The 16466-nt window shown below is 46.2% G+C and overlaps 1 protein-coding gene across 2 annotated transcripts in view; it reads left to right on the top strand.

Annotated features, from left to right (window-relative positions):
* The window catches only part of CARD19 (caspase recruitment domain family member 19), a 48026-nt gene that overhangs the window by 19508 nt on the left and 12052 nt on the right, over window positions 1–16466 (top strand). For both annotated transcript variants that reach the window (XM_040408135.1, XM_040408134.1), the window contains exons 2-3: window positions 12005–12147; window positions 13652–13805. In XM_040408135.1, coding sequence (XP_040264069.1) covers window positions 12005–12147; window positions 13652–13805 — 297 coding nt within the window. The remainder of the gene's footprint in view (window positions 1–12004; window positions 12148–13651; window positions 13806–16466) is intronic.

Below are 16466 nucleotides of genomic sequence, written 5' to 3'. Positions count from 1 at the left end.
CAGCTCTGTGCCCCTCCATTCTATGGATCGTAGAGGGTTCCCAAGGTATGCCATCATTTTGTAAGATGTGAAAACCCCTTTAAGTCCACCCTAAAGGGAGTCTGTCACCAAAATTGGACATTATACACTGCTTACATGTGGCTCTAGCACAATTACCCATGATTCCAATGGTACCTTTTGTTCTTTTGTTACTTTCAACAGCTGAAAAAACGCTTTTTAATCCACATGCAAATGGGGCTCGCAAGTGCCCAGGGCTGGGGTTCGTGGTGTAGGTGCCCAGGGCGCTCAGACTTTTTTCACATTACTCCTCCCCAGCCTCTCACTTGTCCCACCCTGTAAGTCCATTGCGTCATCCCCAGTACCGGCCGAGATTCCGCGCGTGCGCAGTTCACCGCCGGCCCGGGCATGTGCTAGAGCCACATATAAGCAGTGTATAATGTCCAATTTTGGTGACAGACTCCCTCCGGTCATGTGACCCTCACATGTATCACTTGACTTGGCTTTCAGTTAATGGTCCAGGTATCTAATAGGTGACTAGTAGTGTATTGGGGAACAGAACATGGCAGAATATGTCATATATATTGCCAATGTTATTACACACAACCCAAACCCAAACACATTTGGTTATACCTTATTTTCTATTTATTTAAAATAATACACAACACAGAGAGTGGAGTTAAAGGCCAAGGCCTGTTTATTCACTTAATAAATAACATTATAACTCATAACATTATAACTTATAACAAAGTCCAGTCATAGACTCGGACTTACCTTCAGCAGTACAAACAAATGTACACATAAGCAAGTCCATCCCTATATCGGGGACGACTATCCTTACCACCCACAGCGCCATGACCATTTACCATATTATCATACTTGACAAAAAATTGGGAGGGCGGGCGGGGGACGAACGCTCCACTTGACACGCAGATAACTCCAAAAGGCACCGCTGCCTGCAGCTCCCCATTTTTATCCGAAAATAGCGGCCTCCAGAGACCAATCAGAGCCTATCTCCAAGTCCCCTGCAAAACTGCCCTAGCCCTAGCGTCCTCACAGGCCTACCCAAAACCAATCATACTCCGGTTACTGGGCAAAGCACCTCTGCCCAGTAACCCTAATCAAAACAGCGGGGAAAAACTCCCGCCTGAATCCTCCTAATCTGCCTAACAACCTCAACCCCAGCACCCAGGGTCAAACATAGTTCATCTGGCCTAATGCCAATTCAGCCATGGATCCCCCTCCTAATGGTCCGGGGGCTATTCATGGCAGAATATGTCATATATATTGCCAATGTTATTACACACAACCCAAACCCAAACACATTTGGTTATACCTTATTTTCTATTTATTTAAAATAATACACAACACAGAGAGTGGAGTTAAAGGCCAAGGCCTGTTTATTCACTTAATAAATAACATTATAACTCATAACATTATAACTTATAACAAAGTCCAGTCATAGACTCGGACTTACCTTCAGCAGTACAAACAAATGTACACATAAGCAAGTCCATCCCTATATCGGGGACGACTATCCTTACCACCCATCCGGCCCGCAGCCGCTTCCCAGAAGTGGCAAGGGCCCCACCCCACCCACAGCTAATTCAATCATAGCCTGCAGGTTTAAATTAAAAATATCATAACCAATGTCTGACAAATGAACCCCGTCCCGAAAAAACAGACCAGCCTCTCCACTCTCAAGATCCACATGCCTAAAAGAAAAACCCCCAACTGACGGCATAAACTTAGCCATAACCCTATTTATCCGCTTCCTTACTTTGTCCTTAAACTGCTGCCCAGCACTTAACCTCCAGCACCTCCTTGGAATAATTTCAGAAAAAATTAACTTAGTGAGGGGAAGAAATCTGCTGAGTTCCAACATGGACTGCTTCATCCGGAAGATCAGGTGCATGGTATCTCCTCCACCGATGTCATTCCCTCCTAAATGAATGATTAAGACATCTGGCGGGGGAAGAACATCATACAACTGCAGTACTAAATCCAACAAACCTGACCATCGAAGACCCCGCACACCGTTCCAGTGCAACTTGACAGCGTCTCCTTGCAAAGACAAATTGAGTCCGTAACATCGATCTGCGGCCCTCCTACTCGCCCAGTGTACAAAAGAGTGGCCCAGAATCCAAACCGACAAACCTGAAACTAGAATAAATTATTCAATTAATAAATGCGGTCTAACATACAATTGATAACGATTGGAAGACCAACGCCCGATCCGTTGTATTACGGATTCATGCAAACCTGCTTGCGCTGCTGACGTTGCTGCCCCAATCCGAAAGGAATGCGAAGAAAAATACCTATCATTCAACTGCAGCATCTTTAAACATTTTGACAAAACAGCCCTAAATTGAAATTGCGACAGCGGTGACAAGTCCTGATGCGCAAAAAAGGATGTCCCCGCCCCATCAGGGCGATAAGCCAGATAGCGCTTCACCGCCTCTACTGGACATATACCTTTTTCCTGGATTGCCCCAATTCTCAACCTGCAACCCTTACCATCCCGATCCGTTTTTGACTTACGAATGAAAATCAATAACATTGAATCAACAACTACCACATCCCTCCGTGACAATCCCCCTCCGCTATACCTGGACCTGGGCAACAATTCCCCAATCCGCAAAGCCGCAAAAAACATTACCACAAAAGCTGCCTTAAACAACACCGATTCGAACTGATCAAAACACAACAACTCAGCCGCGTCACATAATTTCAATAATATCCCTGGCGTAATAGGACACCTCCCATCCTGCAAAACACCGCCAGCCTTATACCCCTTCAACAACTGCCGCACCACGAAAACATCCGATAACGCCTTACGCCCACATGCCTTAAGAAAAAACGAAACTCCCGCTAAAACCTTGCAAACAGACGCATAAGCTAACTTTTCTTCCAACAAGCTCAAACAGAAAGACAACGCCACAGCATCATTAACCCCCAGAAGCGACCAAGACCTACCGTTCATAAAACGCTCCCACCTCTGCCATGACGACAAATAACTCCGCCAAGTCGCACTCGCCACCGAACGTCTCAACAGCTCCCAAACTACCGCCAAATCAGCCCCCATAGGTGCTCCGGACATGGAATCCCTAAAGCATCTGCCCACGGAACCAAGCTGAAGAAACGCTGCATCTGTGAACGGGATAACGCATCAGCAATGTCATTATTAATGCCCGGGATATGCACTGCTTTTATCCAAATATTCCAACGCAAACAAACAAGCACTAAATGCCTCAACAGTTTAACTACTAGCTGATTCTTTGACGACAGACAGTTAACCGCAAACATCACCCCTTGATTATCCGTATGCAACCTGATGCGCTTATTCCTAAAGAAACTACCCCATAAAACCAACGCCACCACCACCGGAAAAAGCTCAAGTAACACTAAATTTTTTAAAACGCCATTCCTCACCCAGGACTCGTGCCAAGCCTCTGCACACCAATGCCCCTCCCAAAATGCCCCAAAACCTACACTCCCTGCTGCGTCCGTAAATAAATTCAACTGAGGGGCATCCACAAACTCCTCCTGCCACATAGAGCGACCATTAAAACTCCCCAAAAAATCCAACCATAACTTCAGATCATCCTGTGCGTCACTGTCCAAACTCACATGAAAACTAGGATTCTTGATACCTGCAATTCTCTGTGACAGCTGCCTGCAAAACACCCGCCCCATGGGCATTACCCTACAACAAAATGCCAACAAACCTAATAAAGACTGAACCTCTTTCACAGTAACCGAACGACGCAACAAAACTCCTTGAATCAAACCCGCCACCTTCTGCACCTTCTCCCTTGGCAACCTCACCTCCCCTAGACCCGAATCTATAATAATACCCAAATACTCAATACAACAAGATGGCAAGACAGTTTTCTCAACAGCTAACGGAACACCAAACTCCCTACATACCTTAAAAAACTCCCCCAAAACCTCAGAACATGCCGAATCCCCTGGAGGCCCCACAAATAAAAAATCGTCTAAGTAATGAACTACACCTCCCTTCATAGCCCGGACTGACACTACCCACTCTAAAAAAGACGAGAATGCCTCAAAATAAAAACAAGAAATAGAGCAGCCCATCGGCAAACATTTGTCAAAATAAAACCTATCTTTAAAATAAAAACCCAGAGAATTGAAAGCCGCCGGGTGTATTGGCAACAACCTGAATGCGGACTTGATATCCGCCTTGGCCAAAAGAGCCCCCACACCAAACGACTTTACCAGTGACACAGCAGCATCAAAAGTAGAATAACACACTCTAGATAAAGAACTATCAATCTCGTCATTCAAAGAACCACCAAACGGGTAAGATAAATGATGAATCATTCTGAATGAATTAGGTTCCTTTTTAGGAACCACCCCCAGAGGAGATAACCTCAAATCCTCAAAGGGGGGCTCCACAAAAGGACCCGCCACTCTACCTGCTAAAATCTCTGCCCTCACTTTCTCCTCTACAACATGCGGGTACTGCTCAACTGATGGCAGATTCCTCACAATCTCACAGCCCTGCCCAGAAAATGGCGGAATAATGAAACCTTCTGAAAAACCTGAAATTAACAAATCAGCTATCTGCCGGTTTGGGTACCGACCTAACCAGGGTAGCATGCTCTCCAATTTTACTGGAGTCAACGCTTTTCTGAAAAAACTCTTTTGCCGACGGCTGCGCCGGCAAACTGGCTTTCTTAAAACATCTAGACATTGGGTGGCCAGCCCCACAGAAAGCACACTCGTGCTTGTATTTACATGTGGCGGGCCACTTACAATGTGATTCATTGTACGCAAAACATACCCCACGCTTCATTACACTTGTAGAAAGAGAAGCCGTCTTTGGCACCGCAACCGGTCTCTGCGGTAATAATAAATTGAGCCATAAGCCCACATCTTTAGTACCCCAACGCAACTGCGGATATACTGCCATTTTTTGCCGAAAATTTTCATCATATTGGAACCAGCCAAAACCACCAAAGTTCTTGTATGCTTCCAATACTATATCCACATGTTGAAACAAACCTGAACACTTCTCCGGCTGCTTCTCACCCACCACACTAGCAAAAATGCAAAACGCCTGAAGCCAATTGTGAAAAGATCTAGGAATGGGACGCTTCCTCTCCTCCTCTGATTTATCATCCCTGCGCTCCATTTTAACAATAAAATCCTTAGAGGCAGGGAGGAGAGACAAAATATCAATGAAATCCCCATTCCAGATCCTTTCCCTAACTGCTGCAGACAGGTGAAAACCCAGTGGAGAGATAGAACATGGCATCACTTCTCTAAAACAGCCCTCCGCTATCCCCTTAGCACGAGCCCGCACAGGGACAGACAGAGGCTCTATCACGCTATCCCCCTCCCCCATCCCCAAACCGTCAGCTGGCAGCCAGGCAGAAGAGACATTACCCAATAAACCACCAGCCGCAGCAGGGGACGAGGGGGGGTGAGCCCGGGGGTGGCCAGACACCAGCCCCTGCAAAGAAGACAGCACTAAAGACAGCGAGGATATTACTGGAGCAAGTTGCCCCGGCCACTCACCAGACTGTTGCACCGGTCCAGGTAGGGATGCCACCGCTGTCTGCGAACTGGTCCCAGGAAGTCCTCCTGCCGCGCCTCCAGCCCAGCCACCAGCCAGCTGGCTCTCCACGATCCCGCTCCCAGGCCCCTCCGCACCCTGAGACTCCAAGACAAGAGCCCCCAGGGGGGAGTTAGAAGCCTGCGTCGCCGCCACATTTCCAGGAGCCGGAAGCCGCACAATGGGTGACGTCATCTCCCGGCGCCCTCTCGCGATGCCGTCCACCAGGCTCCTGTTCCCGCGAGATCTCGGCCGCTCCTGCGCAGACGGGGAGGGAGAATATCTTCTGTTGGCCCGCCGGCTCCTCCGCAGACGCGACTCCCGGACCGCACCAGCTTCCACCGGATCCTCCGCTCGCATCGCCACAGGAATCACCCCGTCCACACTCCGGACCGCTTCAGGCACAGGTGGCAGCATGGCAAACGGTACTGCAGGCAACCCCGACGGAACCAGCTCCGGACCTCTCAGACGCAGAAGGCATTCCCCGATCCAGGCAGGAGCTCCATCCTCCACCGCACGGCTCGCCAATTCCTCTATTAACGCCTCCATCAGGTAACAGCAGCTGGGACGAACGCTCCACTTGACACGCAGATAACTCCAAAAGGCACCGCTGCCTGCAGCTCCCCATTTTTATCCGAAAATAGCGGCCTCCAGAGACCAATCAGAGCCTATCTCCAAGTCCCCTGCAAAACTGCCCTAGCCCTAGCGTCCTCACAGGCCTACCCAAAACCAATCATACTCCGGTTACTGGGCAAAGCACCTCTGCCCAGTAACCCTAATCAAAACAGCGGGGAAAAACTCCCGCCTGAATCCTCCTAATCTGCCTAACAACCTCAACCCCAGCACCCAGGGTCAAACATAGTTCATCTGGCCTAATGCCAATTCAGCCATGGATCCCCCTCCTAATGGTCCGGGGGCTATTCATACACACTATATACAGTACTACTACCTGCAGCACCTCATGGCTGCCAGTGTAGAAGCAGACCTCTGTGTGTGTGTGTGTTTTTTTTTTCTTTTTACACTAAACTTTATTAACACGACAACATCACTTAGAGACAAGCAGCTATTTTGCCAATCACCTACACACAGGCACGTAATGTTGTAGTTACTGTAATAACCACAATAAAAATCATGATTCCACCACTAGTCCTATTTACTTATCACATAAATATGTACTGATCCAGCACATATATACTGAATGTCAGGGGTGTCACATGACTGATGCCATGTTTCAGTTAGGCCATGGATGCATTACATAGTAACATGGTACATAAGGCCGAAAAGACATTTGTCCATCCAGTTTGGCCTGTCATCCTGCAAGTTGATCCAGAGGAAGGCAAAAAAAACTGAGGTAGAAGCCAATTTTCCCCACTTTGGAGTCGGGAAGGAATTTTTATTCCCCTAATCAGGCATCAGAATAACTCCCTGGATCAACGACCCCTCTCTCGTAGCTATAGCCTGTAATATTATTACGCTCCAGAAATACATCCAGGCCCCTCTTGAATTCCTTTATTGTACTCACCATCACCACCTCCTCAGGCAGAGAGTTCCATAGTCTCACTGCTCTTACCGTAAAGAATCCTCTTCTATGTTTGTGTACAAACCTTCTTTCCTCCAGACGCAGAGGATGTCCCCTCGTCACAGTCACAGTCCTGGGGATAAATAGATGATGGGATAGATCTCTGTACTGACCCCTGATATATTTATACATAGTAATTAGATCTCCCCTCAGTCGTCTTTTTTCTAAAGTGAATAACCCTAAGGCCTCATGCACACGACCGTTGTGTGCACCCGTGGCCGTGGTTCCGTTTTCCGTGATTTTCTGCGGACCCATTGACTTTCAATGGGTCCGTTGAAAACTCGGAGAATGCACCGTTTGTCATCCGCCTCCGTGATCCGTGTATCCTGTCCGTCCAGAAAATATGACCTGTCCTATTTTTTTGATGTACAACGGTTCACAGACCCATTCAAGTCAATGGGTCCGTGAAAAAACACGGATGCACACAAGATTGGCATCCGTGTCCGTGTCCATAGGCTACTTTCATACAGACGGATCCGAAGATCCGTCTGCATAAAAGCTTTTTCAGAGCTGAGATTTCACTTCGTGAAAACTCAAATCTGACAGTATATTCTAACACAAAGGCGTTCCCATAGTCATGGGGACGCTTCTAGTTAGAATATACTACGAACTGTGTACATGACTGCCCCCTGCTGCCTGGCAGCACCCGATCTCTTACAGGGGGCTGTGATCCTGCACAATTAACCCCTCAGGTGCTGCACCTGAAGGGGTTAATTGTGCGTATCATAGCCCCCTGTAAGAGATTAGGGGCTGCCAGGCAGCAGGGGGCAGCCCCCCCTCCCTCTATTGTATTAATATCATTGGTGGCCAGTGCGGCCCCCCCCCCCCCCCCCCCCCCTCCCTTTATTGTATTATCATTGGTAGCCAGTGCGACCCCCCCCCCCCCTCCCTCCCTCCCTCTATTGTATTATCATTGCTGGCCAGTGTGCGGGCCCCCCTCCCTCCCTCTATTGTATTATCATTGGTGGCCAGTGTGCGCCCCCCCCCCCCCGGCCCCCCCTCTATTGTATTAATATTATTGGTGGCTAGTGTGCGGCCTCCCCTCTCCCCCCCTAGATCATTGGTGGCAGTGGAGAGTTCCGATCGGAGTCCCAGTTTAAATGCTGGGGCTCCGATCGGTAACCATGGCAACCAGGACGCTACTGCAGTCCTGGTTGCCATGGTTACTTATCAATATTAGAAACATCATACTTACCTGCTGCGCTGTCTGTGACCGGCCGGGAGCTCCTCCTACTGGTAAGTGACAGATCATTAAGCAATGCGCCGCACAGACCTGTCACTTACCAGTAGGAGGAGCTCCCGGCTCCCGGCCGGTCACAGACAGCGCAGCAGGTAAGTATGATGCTCGCTGCCACCAATGATCGGGGGGAGAGGGGAGGCCGCACACTGGCCACCAATGATATTAATACAATAGAGGGGGGGGCCGGGGGGGGGCGCACACTGGCCACCAATGATAATACAATAGAACAATAGAGGGAGGGGGGGCCGGGGGTGGCCGCACACTGGCCACCAATGATATTCAAACTGGGGAGGGAGGGGGGTCTGCTGCCTGGCAGCCCCTGAGGCACATGAGGGGTTAATTGTGCGGATCACAGCCCCCTGTAAGAGATCGGGTGCTGCCAGGCAGCAGGGGGCAGTCATGTACACACTTCTTTTAGTATATTCTAACCTGAAGCGTCCCCATCACTATGGGAACGCCTCTGTGTTAGAATATACTGTCGGATATGAGTTTCACGATCTAACTCAAATCCGATGGTATATTCTAACATAGAGGCGTTCCCATGGTGGTGGGGACACTTCAAGTTAAAATATACCATCGGATTGGAGAAAACTCAGATCCTATGGTATATTAACTCCTGACTTTACATTGAAAGTCAATGGGGGACGGATCCGTTTGCAATTGCACCATATTGTGTCAACGTCAAACGGATCCGTCCCCCTTGACTTGCATTGTAAGTCAGGACGGATCCGTTTGGCTCTGCACGGCCAGGCGGACACCAAAACGATCACGGAAAAACGGAACCCGTTTTTGCGGACCGCAAAAAAAAAACGGTCGTGTGCATCAGGCCTAATTTTGATAATCTTTCAGGGTACTGTTGCCCCATTCCAGTTATTACTTTAGTTGCCCTCCTCTGGACCCTCTCCAGCTCTGCTATGTCTGCCTTGTTCACAGGAGCCCAGAACTGTACACAGTGCTCCATGTGTGGTCTAGTGATTTGTAAAGTGGTAGGACTATGTTCTCATCACTGGCATCTATGCCCCTTTTGATGCAACCCATTATCTTATTGGCCTTGGCAGCAGCTGCCTGACACTGTTTTTTGCAGCTCAGTTTGCTGTTTATTAAAATTCCTAGATCCTTTTCCATGACAGTGTTACCGAGTGTTTTACCATTTAGTATGTACGGGTGACTTGCATTATTCCTTCCCATGTGCATAACTTTACATTTGTCAGTGTTAAACCTCATCTGCCATTTATGTGCCCAAGCCAGATCCCTCTGCAGCAGTATACTGTCCTCTTCAGTGTTAATTACTTTACACAGTTTAGTGTCATCTGCGAAAATTGATACTTTACTATGCAAGCCTTCTACAAGATCACTAATAAATATATTGAAGAGAATAGGGCCCAATACTGACCCCTGAGGTACCCCACTAGTGACAGTGACCCAATCTGAGTGTGTACCGTTAATAACCACCCTCTGTTTTCTATCATTGAGCCAGTTACTTACCCACTTACAGACGTTTTCTCCCAGTCCGAGCATTCTCATTTTATATACTAACCTTTTATGTGGTACAGTGTCAAATGCTTTGGAGAAGTCCAGATATACGACATCCATTGATTCGCCGCTGTCAAGTCTAGAACTTACCTCCTCATAGAAACTGATTAAATTAGTTTGGCATGACCGATCCCTCACGAAGCCATGCTGATATGGCGTTATTTGCTTATTTCCGTTGAGATGCTCTAAGATAGAAAACCTTCAAACAATTTACCCACAACAGATGTTAAACTTACCGGCCTATAGTTTCCAGGCTCTGTTTTTGGACCCTTTTTGAATATTGGCACCACATTTGCCATGCGCCAATCCTGTGGAACATTCCCTGTCAGTATAGAGTCCGCAAATATCAGAAATAAGGGTCTGGCTATGACATTACTTAATTCCCTTAGGATACGGGGGTGTATGCCATCCGGTCCTGGCGATTTGTCTATTTTAATCTTTGTAAGTCGCTGTTGTACACTTTTAATGGGGAATTTATTTTTACATTCTGCATGTCATCTGACAGTTTATTTTCCTCAGTGAATACACTGGAGAAAAAAATATTTAACAGCTTTGCTTTCTCCTCGTCACTCGTAGGACTGATACATGGGCTATACCATTCTTCTATATATAGGGGTGAACTGCCTGTTGGGGCAAAAACCCCAGTGCCGGATGAGCGGTGGACTCCGAATTAGAAGTTATGGATATCCATAGAGAAAAACCAACACAGGCATAGGTCTGTGTATCAAGTGTTTGTAAACTTTATTGAAAGAAAGCAGAATTATAAAGCAAATTTCTGGATCATTTCCAACTGAAGATGCAGTCAAACATTTACGTCATTAACTCATTAAAAACACAATCTGAAATGAACATCTTCTTGGCTATACGCCTAGACCATCTCCCTAATCTTAACGGTCGGTGCTAACCACATACTAGTACTCCTTAATGCTTGTTAAGATTCCTTTCTGCACAGGGATGGTGGGGGTTAGGTGTGATCTTGAAGTTACAGTAACTTTCCACAAGAAGCTCACAGTTCATTACACAAAAAAATGGCAGTATGAAATTCAAACATGGAGGCTGAGGCCACAACATGGAGTCCTAACCCTCACACTGCCTGATATAAGAAAGTTATGTATTTTAAATATGTGTATATTAGAAAATTATATTTCCTATTATATGAACAAATAAATCAAAAACATAAAAAACAGAATACCCCTTAAAATTTTTCCAGAGTCAGAAAGAGGAATTTCCCTTTTCTAATTATATGTTATTCCCTTTATATACACTTGCGATATGCCTATTGTATTCAGTTTGGCTCCCAGGTCATTATTTTCCTATAACGCCTCTTGTTTTATAGTGCAGTATTTTTTGTTGTCTGGCTGCCTCCTTGCTTCTATCCAGAAGACAGGTCATCAGTTAAAACACACCCTTTAAGCACATGGAGGGGATCAGGAGTGAAAGATGTTAGCCATTCTTATAGTGCCGACCATAGGAACACAACTGTACTGGGTATTCTACATTCGTCGCTTCATAAAACGACCGCCATCTGTGCCCTTTCACCTTTATCAGTATGCTCCAACATGGCATGTACTGTATCTTCAGTCCCTTGGTATTCCAGCAATGCCCGGGTACCATAAAGAGATGTCGTCGTTGGGCTACGTCTCGTAAGACGCCACAAGGGAATCAGTAATTGCCAAATTTAATACCGATCTGTAGCACAATCACTGTCACGACGTGTAATTGGCTTGCCTGAGTGCATACGGCATCGCCTAATTGATTCCTTAGAGTCTCCTGGGCTTTGTAAAAGGGTTTTGATTGTCTGTGAAAGTATAGGAAAACGTGGGTTTTCTTTAGCGGTTATTGAAAGACGGAAGAGTGATTACGAAGTATTGCAATGCACAATCTTGCGGATATTTCTGGTACTTCTATGGCGTTACTTATCCCCTGGGTCCGCTCACCTTCCTATCCATGAATAGGGCTGGGTGCACAGCATGGGTTTTGCAGTTCGCTGCAGGTTTGTAATGGTAATTCTGAGTATTATATAATTATTCATAGACCTTTACAGTTCTACCATTTTTCCTGTACTTTTCAGACCACTCTTATTCAGACCGGCTGCACCAGGACACCGCATACCTGAGGAATAATAGGAATTTGACTGAAAGGATCGTGGACAAACTGGTTCTGCAGCTAAATCGTGTCTATCCTCAGGTTCTTTCCAACAAGGAAGCTGAAAAGGTAAGACATTTCTCCTCAACCCGTTGACTGATCCACATTCGACGGTCCCACCGCAAAAAAGTAGTGCATGCACAACTTTTTTTGCGGTGCGGAGGCACGGACAGAAAACCCAAGGAAGCATGGGCTTCCGATCCGTGCCTCCGTTTATGCACCATATGCTCACGATTGCGGATCCATTCAAGTGAATGGGTCCACATCCGTGATACGGTGCGCACATGGCCGTGTGCATGAGCCCTAAGGCTAATGCATATGGACTACACTTAAAGGGGTATTCCCATCTATAGGTTGGATGTGCCACAAATGTCAGATAGGTGCAGCTACCACCTCTGGGACCCACTCCTGTCTCCAGAATGGGGCCCCCGAATTGAAGGCAGCACATCGGGCATGTCTAGCGTCCTCTCCATTCACTGCTATGAGACTTCAAAAAATTGCCAAGTCCGCACCGGCTATATTCAGAAGTCCCATAGCAGTGAATAGAGAGCAAGTTGTGCGTGGCGGCCACCTCTCTATTTTCCACTATGTGACTGTGCAAAATAGAGGAGCCAGCGCTTAGCTATTGTCAGAACTCCCATAGAGGGTGGCCACAAGGCTGCCCTTCCTTCACTTTGGGGGCTCCATTCTTGGGATAGGAGAGGGTCCTAGAGTTGGAACAAAAATCTACATGACATTGATGGCATATCACTAGGATTTGCCACAAATGTTTTGAGAGGGGAGTACCCCTTTAAATAGTGCCAATCCAAATGCTGTGTCTTCAGTTGGAATTCGTTAATGGTCAGAAAATTTGCCCGTGTAAAAGCACCTTTCTAACAAAAACTGATTTTTACAAATTTATGGATATTGTACCTCTAGATCATGACAATTTCCTGCAAAAAGTAGTGTACATCTTTAAAGGGAACCTGTCACAGTCCAACATGTTATAGAGCAGGAGGAGCTGAGCACATATGCTATATACTTTTATGGGATATTCAGCATAACTTAGAATATTTTCATTTCAAGGGGTTTTCAGTTTTTTTTACTGATGACCTATCCTCTATCCAGTGTCTGATCGGTGGGGGTCCAACAGCCAGGACCCCCGCTGATCAGCTGTTTGAAAAGGGCGCTGCGCTACTCTTTTAAATCTCTGCTCTTTCTGAGCTTAGGCGTCCAGTGGGCGGTCCTATCAGCAATTGACAGCCTTTCCTACAGAGAGCTGTCAGTCACTGATTAAGATCACCCAATGGATGCCTGCGTTCAGAAAGAGCAGAGATTCAATCTGCTCAGCTCCTCCTGCTCTATGACATGCAGCATTTTCACAGTGACAGGTTCCCTTCAAATATCAGGTACATTTCAGTGTTAGAACCATCCCTAAGAACCAAATGCTGAGGTAAGCCTCATTTGTGGCACCTCCTTGTCCACCTAGTTGGCCCCAGAACTGTAAATGATAAATACATGGTCGCCGTGTACGTAGCAGAAATCTGTCTCTTTGAAGATTAGATTGTGTGCCTTTAAAAGTGATCCTTTACAGTTTAGGAATCTGAAAACCCCTCTGCGCACCCGTCTGTCCGATCTACTGAAGCATCTCCAGAGAACAGGGGAGCGAGAATGCCAAGAGTTCTACAGGGCCCTACAGAACAATGCAGACCAGGTGTACGCCACACTACCCAGCAGGAACAACCTGAGTAAGTGTCAGCGAGCAGCACCGCGCCATCAAAACCATCACCATTGATTAGCATGACCAGGCAGCCATTGTGACATCATGTCAGATGAATGAAATGAAATGATGTCACACGTTTTGACATAACAGTTTTATAGTATTAACCCCTTCCCAACTGCCCAATGTACATTTGCATTGGAGTTCCATAGCTGCCGGGTGCCTGCTGTTTTAAACTGCGAGGCACCCGGGACTAATGTATGCGTTCAACGATGACGCCAATCGCAAACGTGACCACGGCATCTGGGAGGTTAAAGACTGGGAGTACGTACTCCCAGACGTGTACTGGCTCCCCCGGGGAGGATGAGGAGACTATGAAGCCGGATGTAGTGTGCTGCACCCTCTGTATGCAGGAGTGGTACATGGCTGACGCACATTAGATCCTATGTGGCAGGGCTCCATAGGAACACAGTGTGATCCCCATAGATGCCATTGTTAATGCATTGAAGTCTATGAGAAAAACAATCCAATAAAGAGTAAAAAATACATAAATAATTTAAAATAGATCTAATGGGCATAGCCACGTGGAAAACACCCTTCTATTAAAATATAAAAAAAATGGGACTGGGGGAGGCGTTTACTGAGGGAGTGCGAGCCCTTTACTCTAACCCCTCGGCTAAAGTATTTATTAATGGGGCACTTTCTGGGTCATTTCCCTTAACTAATGGAACACGTCAGGGGTGTCCTCTTTCTCCCCTGATATTCATATTAGCGATGGAACCTCTGGCTCAGGCCATTAGACTTAACCCAGATATCCCTGGGATACAGATTGGGAGGTGCAAACACTGCATCTCTATGTATGCAGATGATGTGTTCTTGACACTCTCATCACCTCAAATTGCCCTTCCAGTGACACTTTCTATAATAAAAGAATATGGTCGGTTATCGTATTATAAGGTAAATGAATCTAAGTCCCAAATTCTCCCTTTAAATATGGCAAACAACCGGGTAGAATCCCTAAAGGCCTCCTTCCCGTTCGATTGGAGAGAAGATAGCATTAAATACCTAGGTATAAATTTACCCCCGTTTCTTCCAAAGCTGTTCAAGGTGAACTATCTCCCCCTGCTGGAGATGATTAGGAGTGACTTCGCCTCATATAGCAAGTATGAAATATCTTGGGTTGGACGCATAGCAACCTTCCAAATGTTTATCCTGCCAAAGCTTCTGTTTATCTTCAGAATGGTTCCTATTAAAGTCCCCAACTTATTTTTTAAGAAGGCGCAAGGCCTGCTCAGCGTTTTTGTGTGGTCTGGAGGTAGGCCTAGAATTGCTACAAGTACTCTCACAAAAAGTAAAATTAATGGAGGTCTTAATCTTCGGGATCTTAAGGATTACTTCCTGGCCACCCAAATACAGGTGCTGAAGAAATGGTGGACGTTAGAAATGCAAACTCCATGGGTGCAAATAGAGTCTGCATCAGCCCCAAGTGGCCATCTCAAAGCTCTTTTGATTGACAGCTTAAGTGTCTCCAAATCTAAGGCCCTGCCTTTACCTCTTGTAATGAAAACTTCACTACATCACTGGTGTCTATTTCATAAAAACTGTAATCCGACTCCTCTCTCACTGTTAGAAACGGCACCTCTGCAATTAGTAGAATTACATATTTCTGAGTTGGATCTATCATCATGGGGCCTCTTAGGTATCAACACGCTTAGTCAACTATATAACAATGGCGCTTTAAAATCCTTTAGCGAGCTACAAGAAGAATTTGGAATCCCCAAGGGAGACTTCTTTAAATTCTTGCAGGTTAGACACCTCCTGCAATCAAAACCACCTTACCAAGTGATTGCGCATAAGGGGATATTTGAGATATGGGCCCGTCCTACTAGTAATGACCGCAAAGAAGGGATTGGATCTCTATATCAAGCTCTCGGCTTGAAATCCACCTTTTCTAAATCTGCACCACTTCGGGCATGGGATAAGGAGTTGAAAGTGGCTATCCCTGAGTTAGATTGGATAGCAACTTTCAAATTTATCTCTAAGACATTTCGGAGCACGTCCTTGTATGAGGCGGCCGTTAAGTCATGTTTGAGATGGTACTATACCCCTGACAGATTAAGCAAAATGTACCCTGGCACGTCACATCTCTGTTGGCGTGGTTGTGGTAACTCTGGTACATTACTGCATATTCTCTGGGAATGCCCCTTGATATTAAAAATCTGGTCTGATATTTTCAAGATAGCTTCTAAGTTCTGTGGTATCACGGTCAATAAAAGTGTGTTCACGGCTTTATTTTTCAGGGATATACAAGAAGTCCCACCTAAGTGCAGAATTCCAGTAGCGCATTTATTGCTAGTCACTAAATTAACGCTAACTAAATACTGGAAATCAGCTTCTATCCCATCTGAGGCTGAAATAGTAGCTAGAGTTCATAACAATTGTGCATACGAGAAAGCTATGGCTTATAGGGAACATAGAGTGGATAGGTTCTTGTACCAATGGGAGTCGTGGACGCAGTTCCTGCCTGGGGACCTTGGCCAACCCTATGACATGTCACTATGATGTTGTCTAAATTCTGCATGACTATAATGCTATCTCGTATAAAGGCAATGAGTATTTTCTGTTGCTTTTCTTTTGTGTTTTCGTTGGTTTCTTTTATTATTTTCTATGCTCCCTATATACTTAACAC

The sequence above is a fragment of the Bufo bufo genome, chromosome 9 (assembly GCF_905171765.1).
Source record: "Bufo bufo chromosome 9, aBufBuf1.1, whole genome shotgun sequence".
NCBI lineage: Eukaryota > Metazoa > Chordata > Amphibia > Anura > Bufonidae > Bufo > Bufo bufo.
This window is presented reverse-complemented; position numbering and strand designations above follow the sequence as displayed.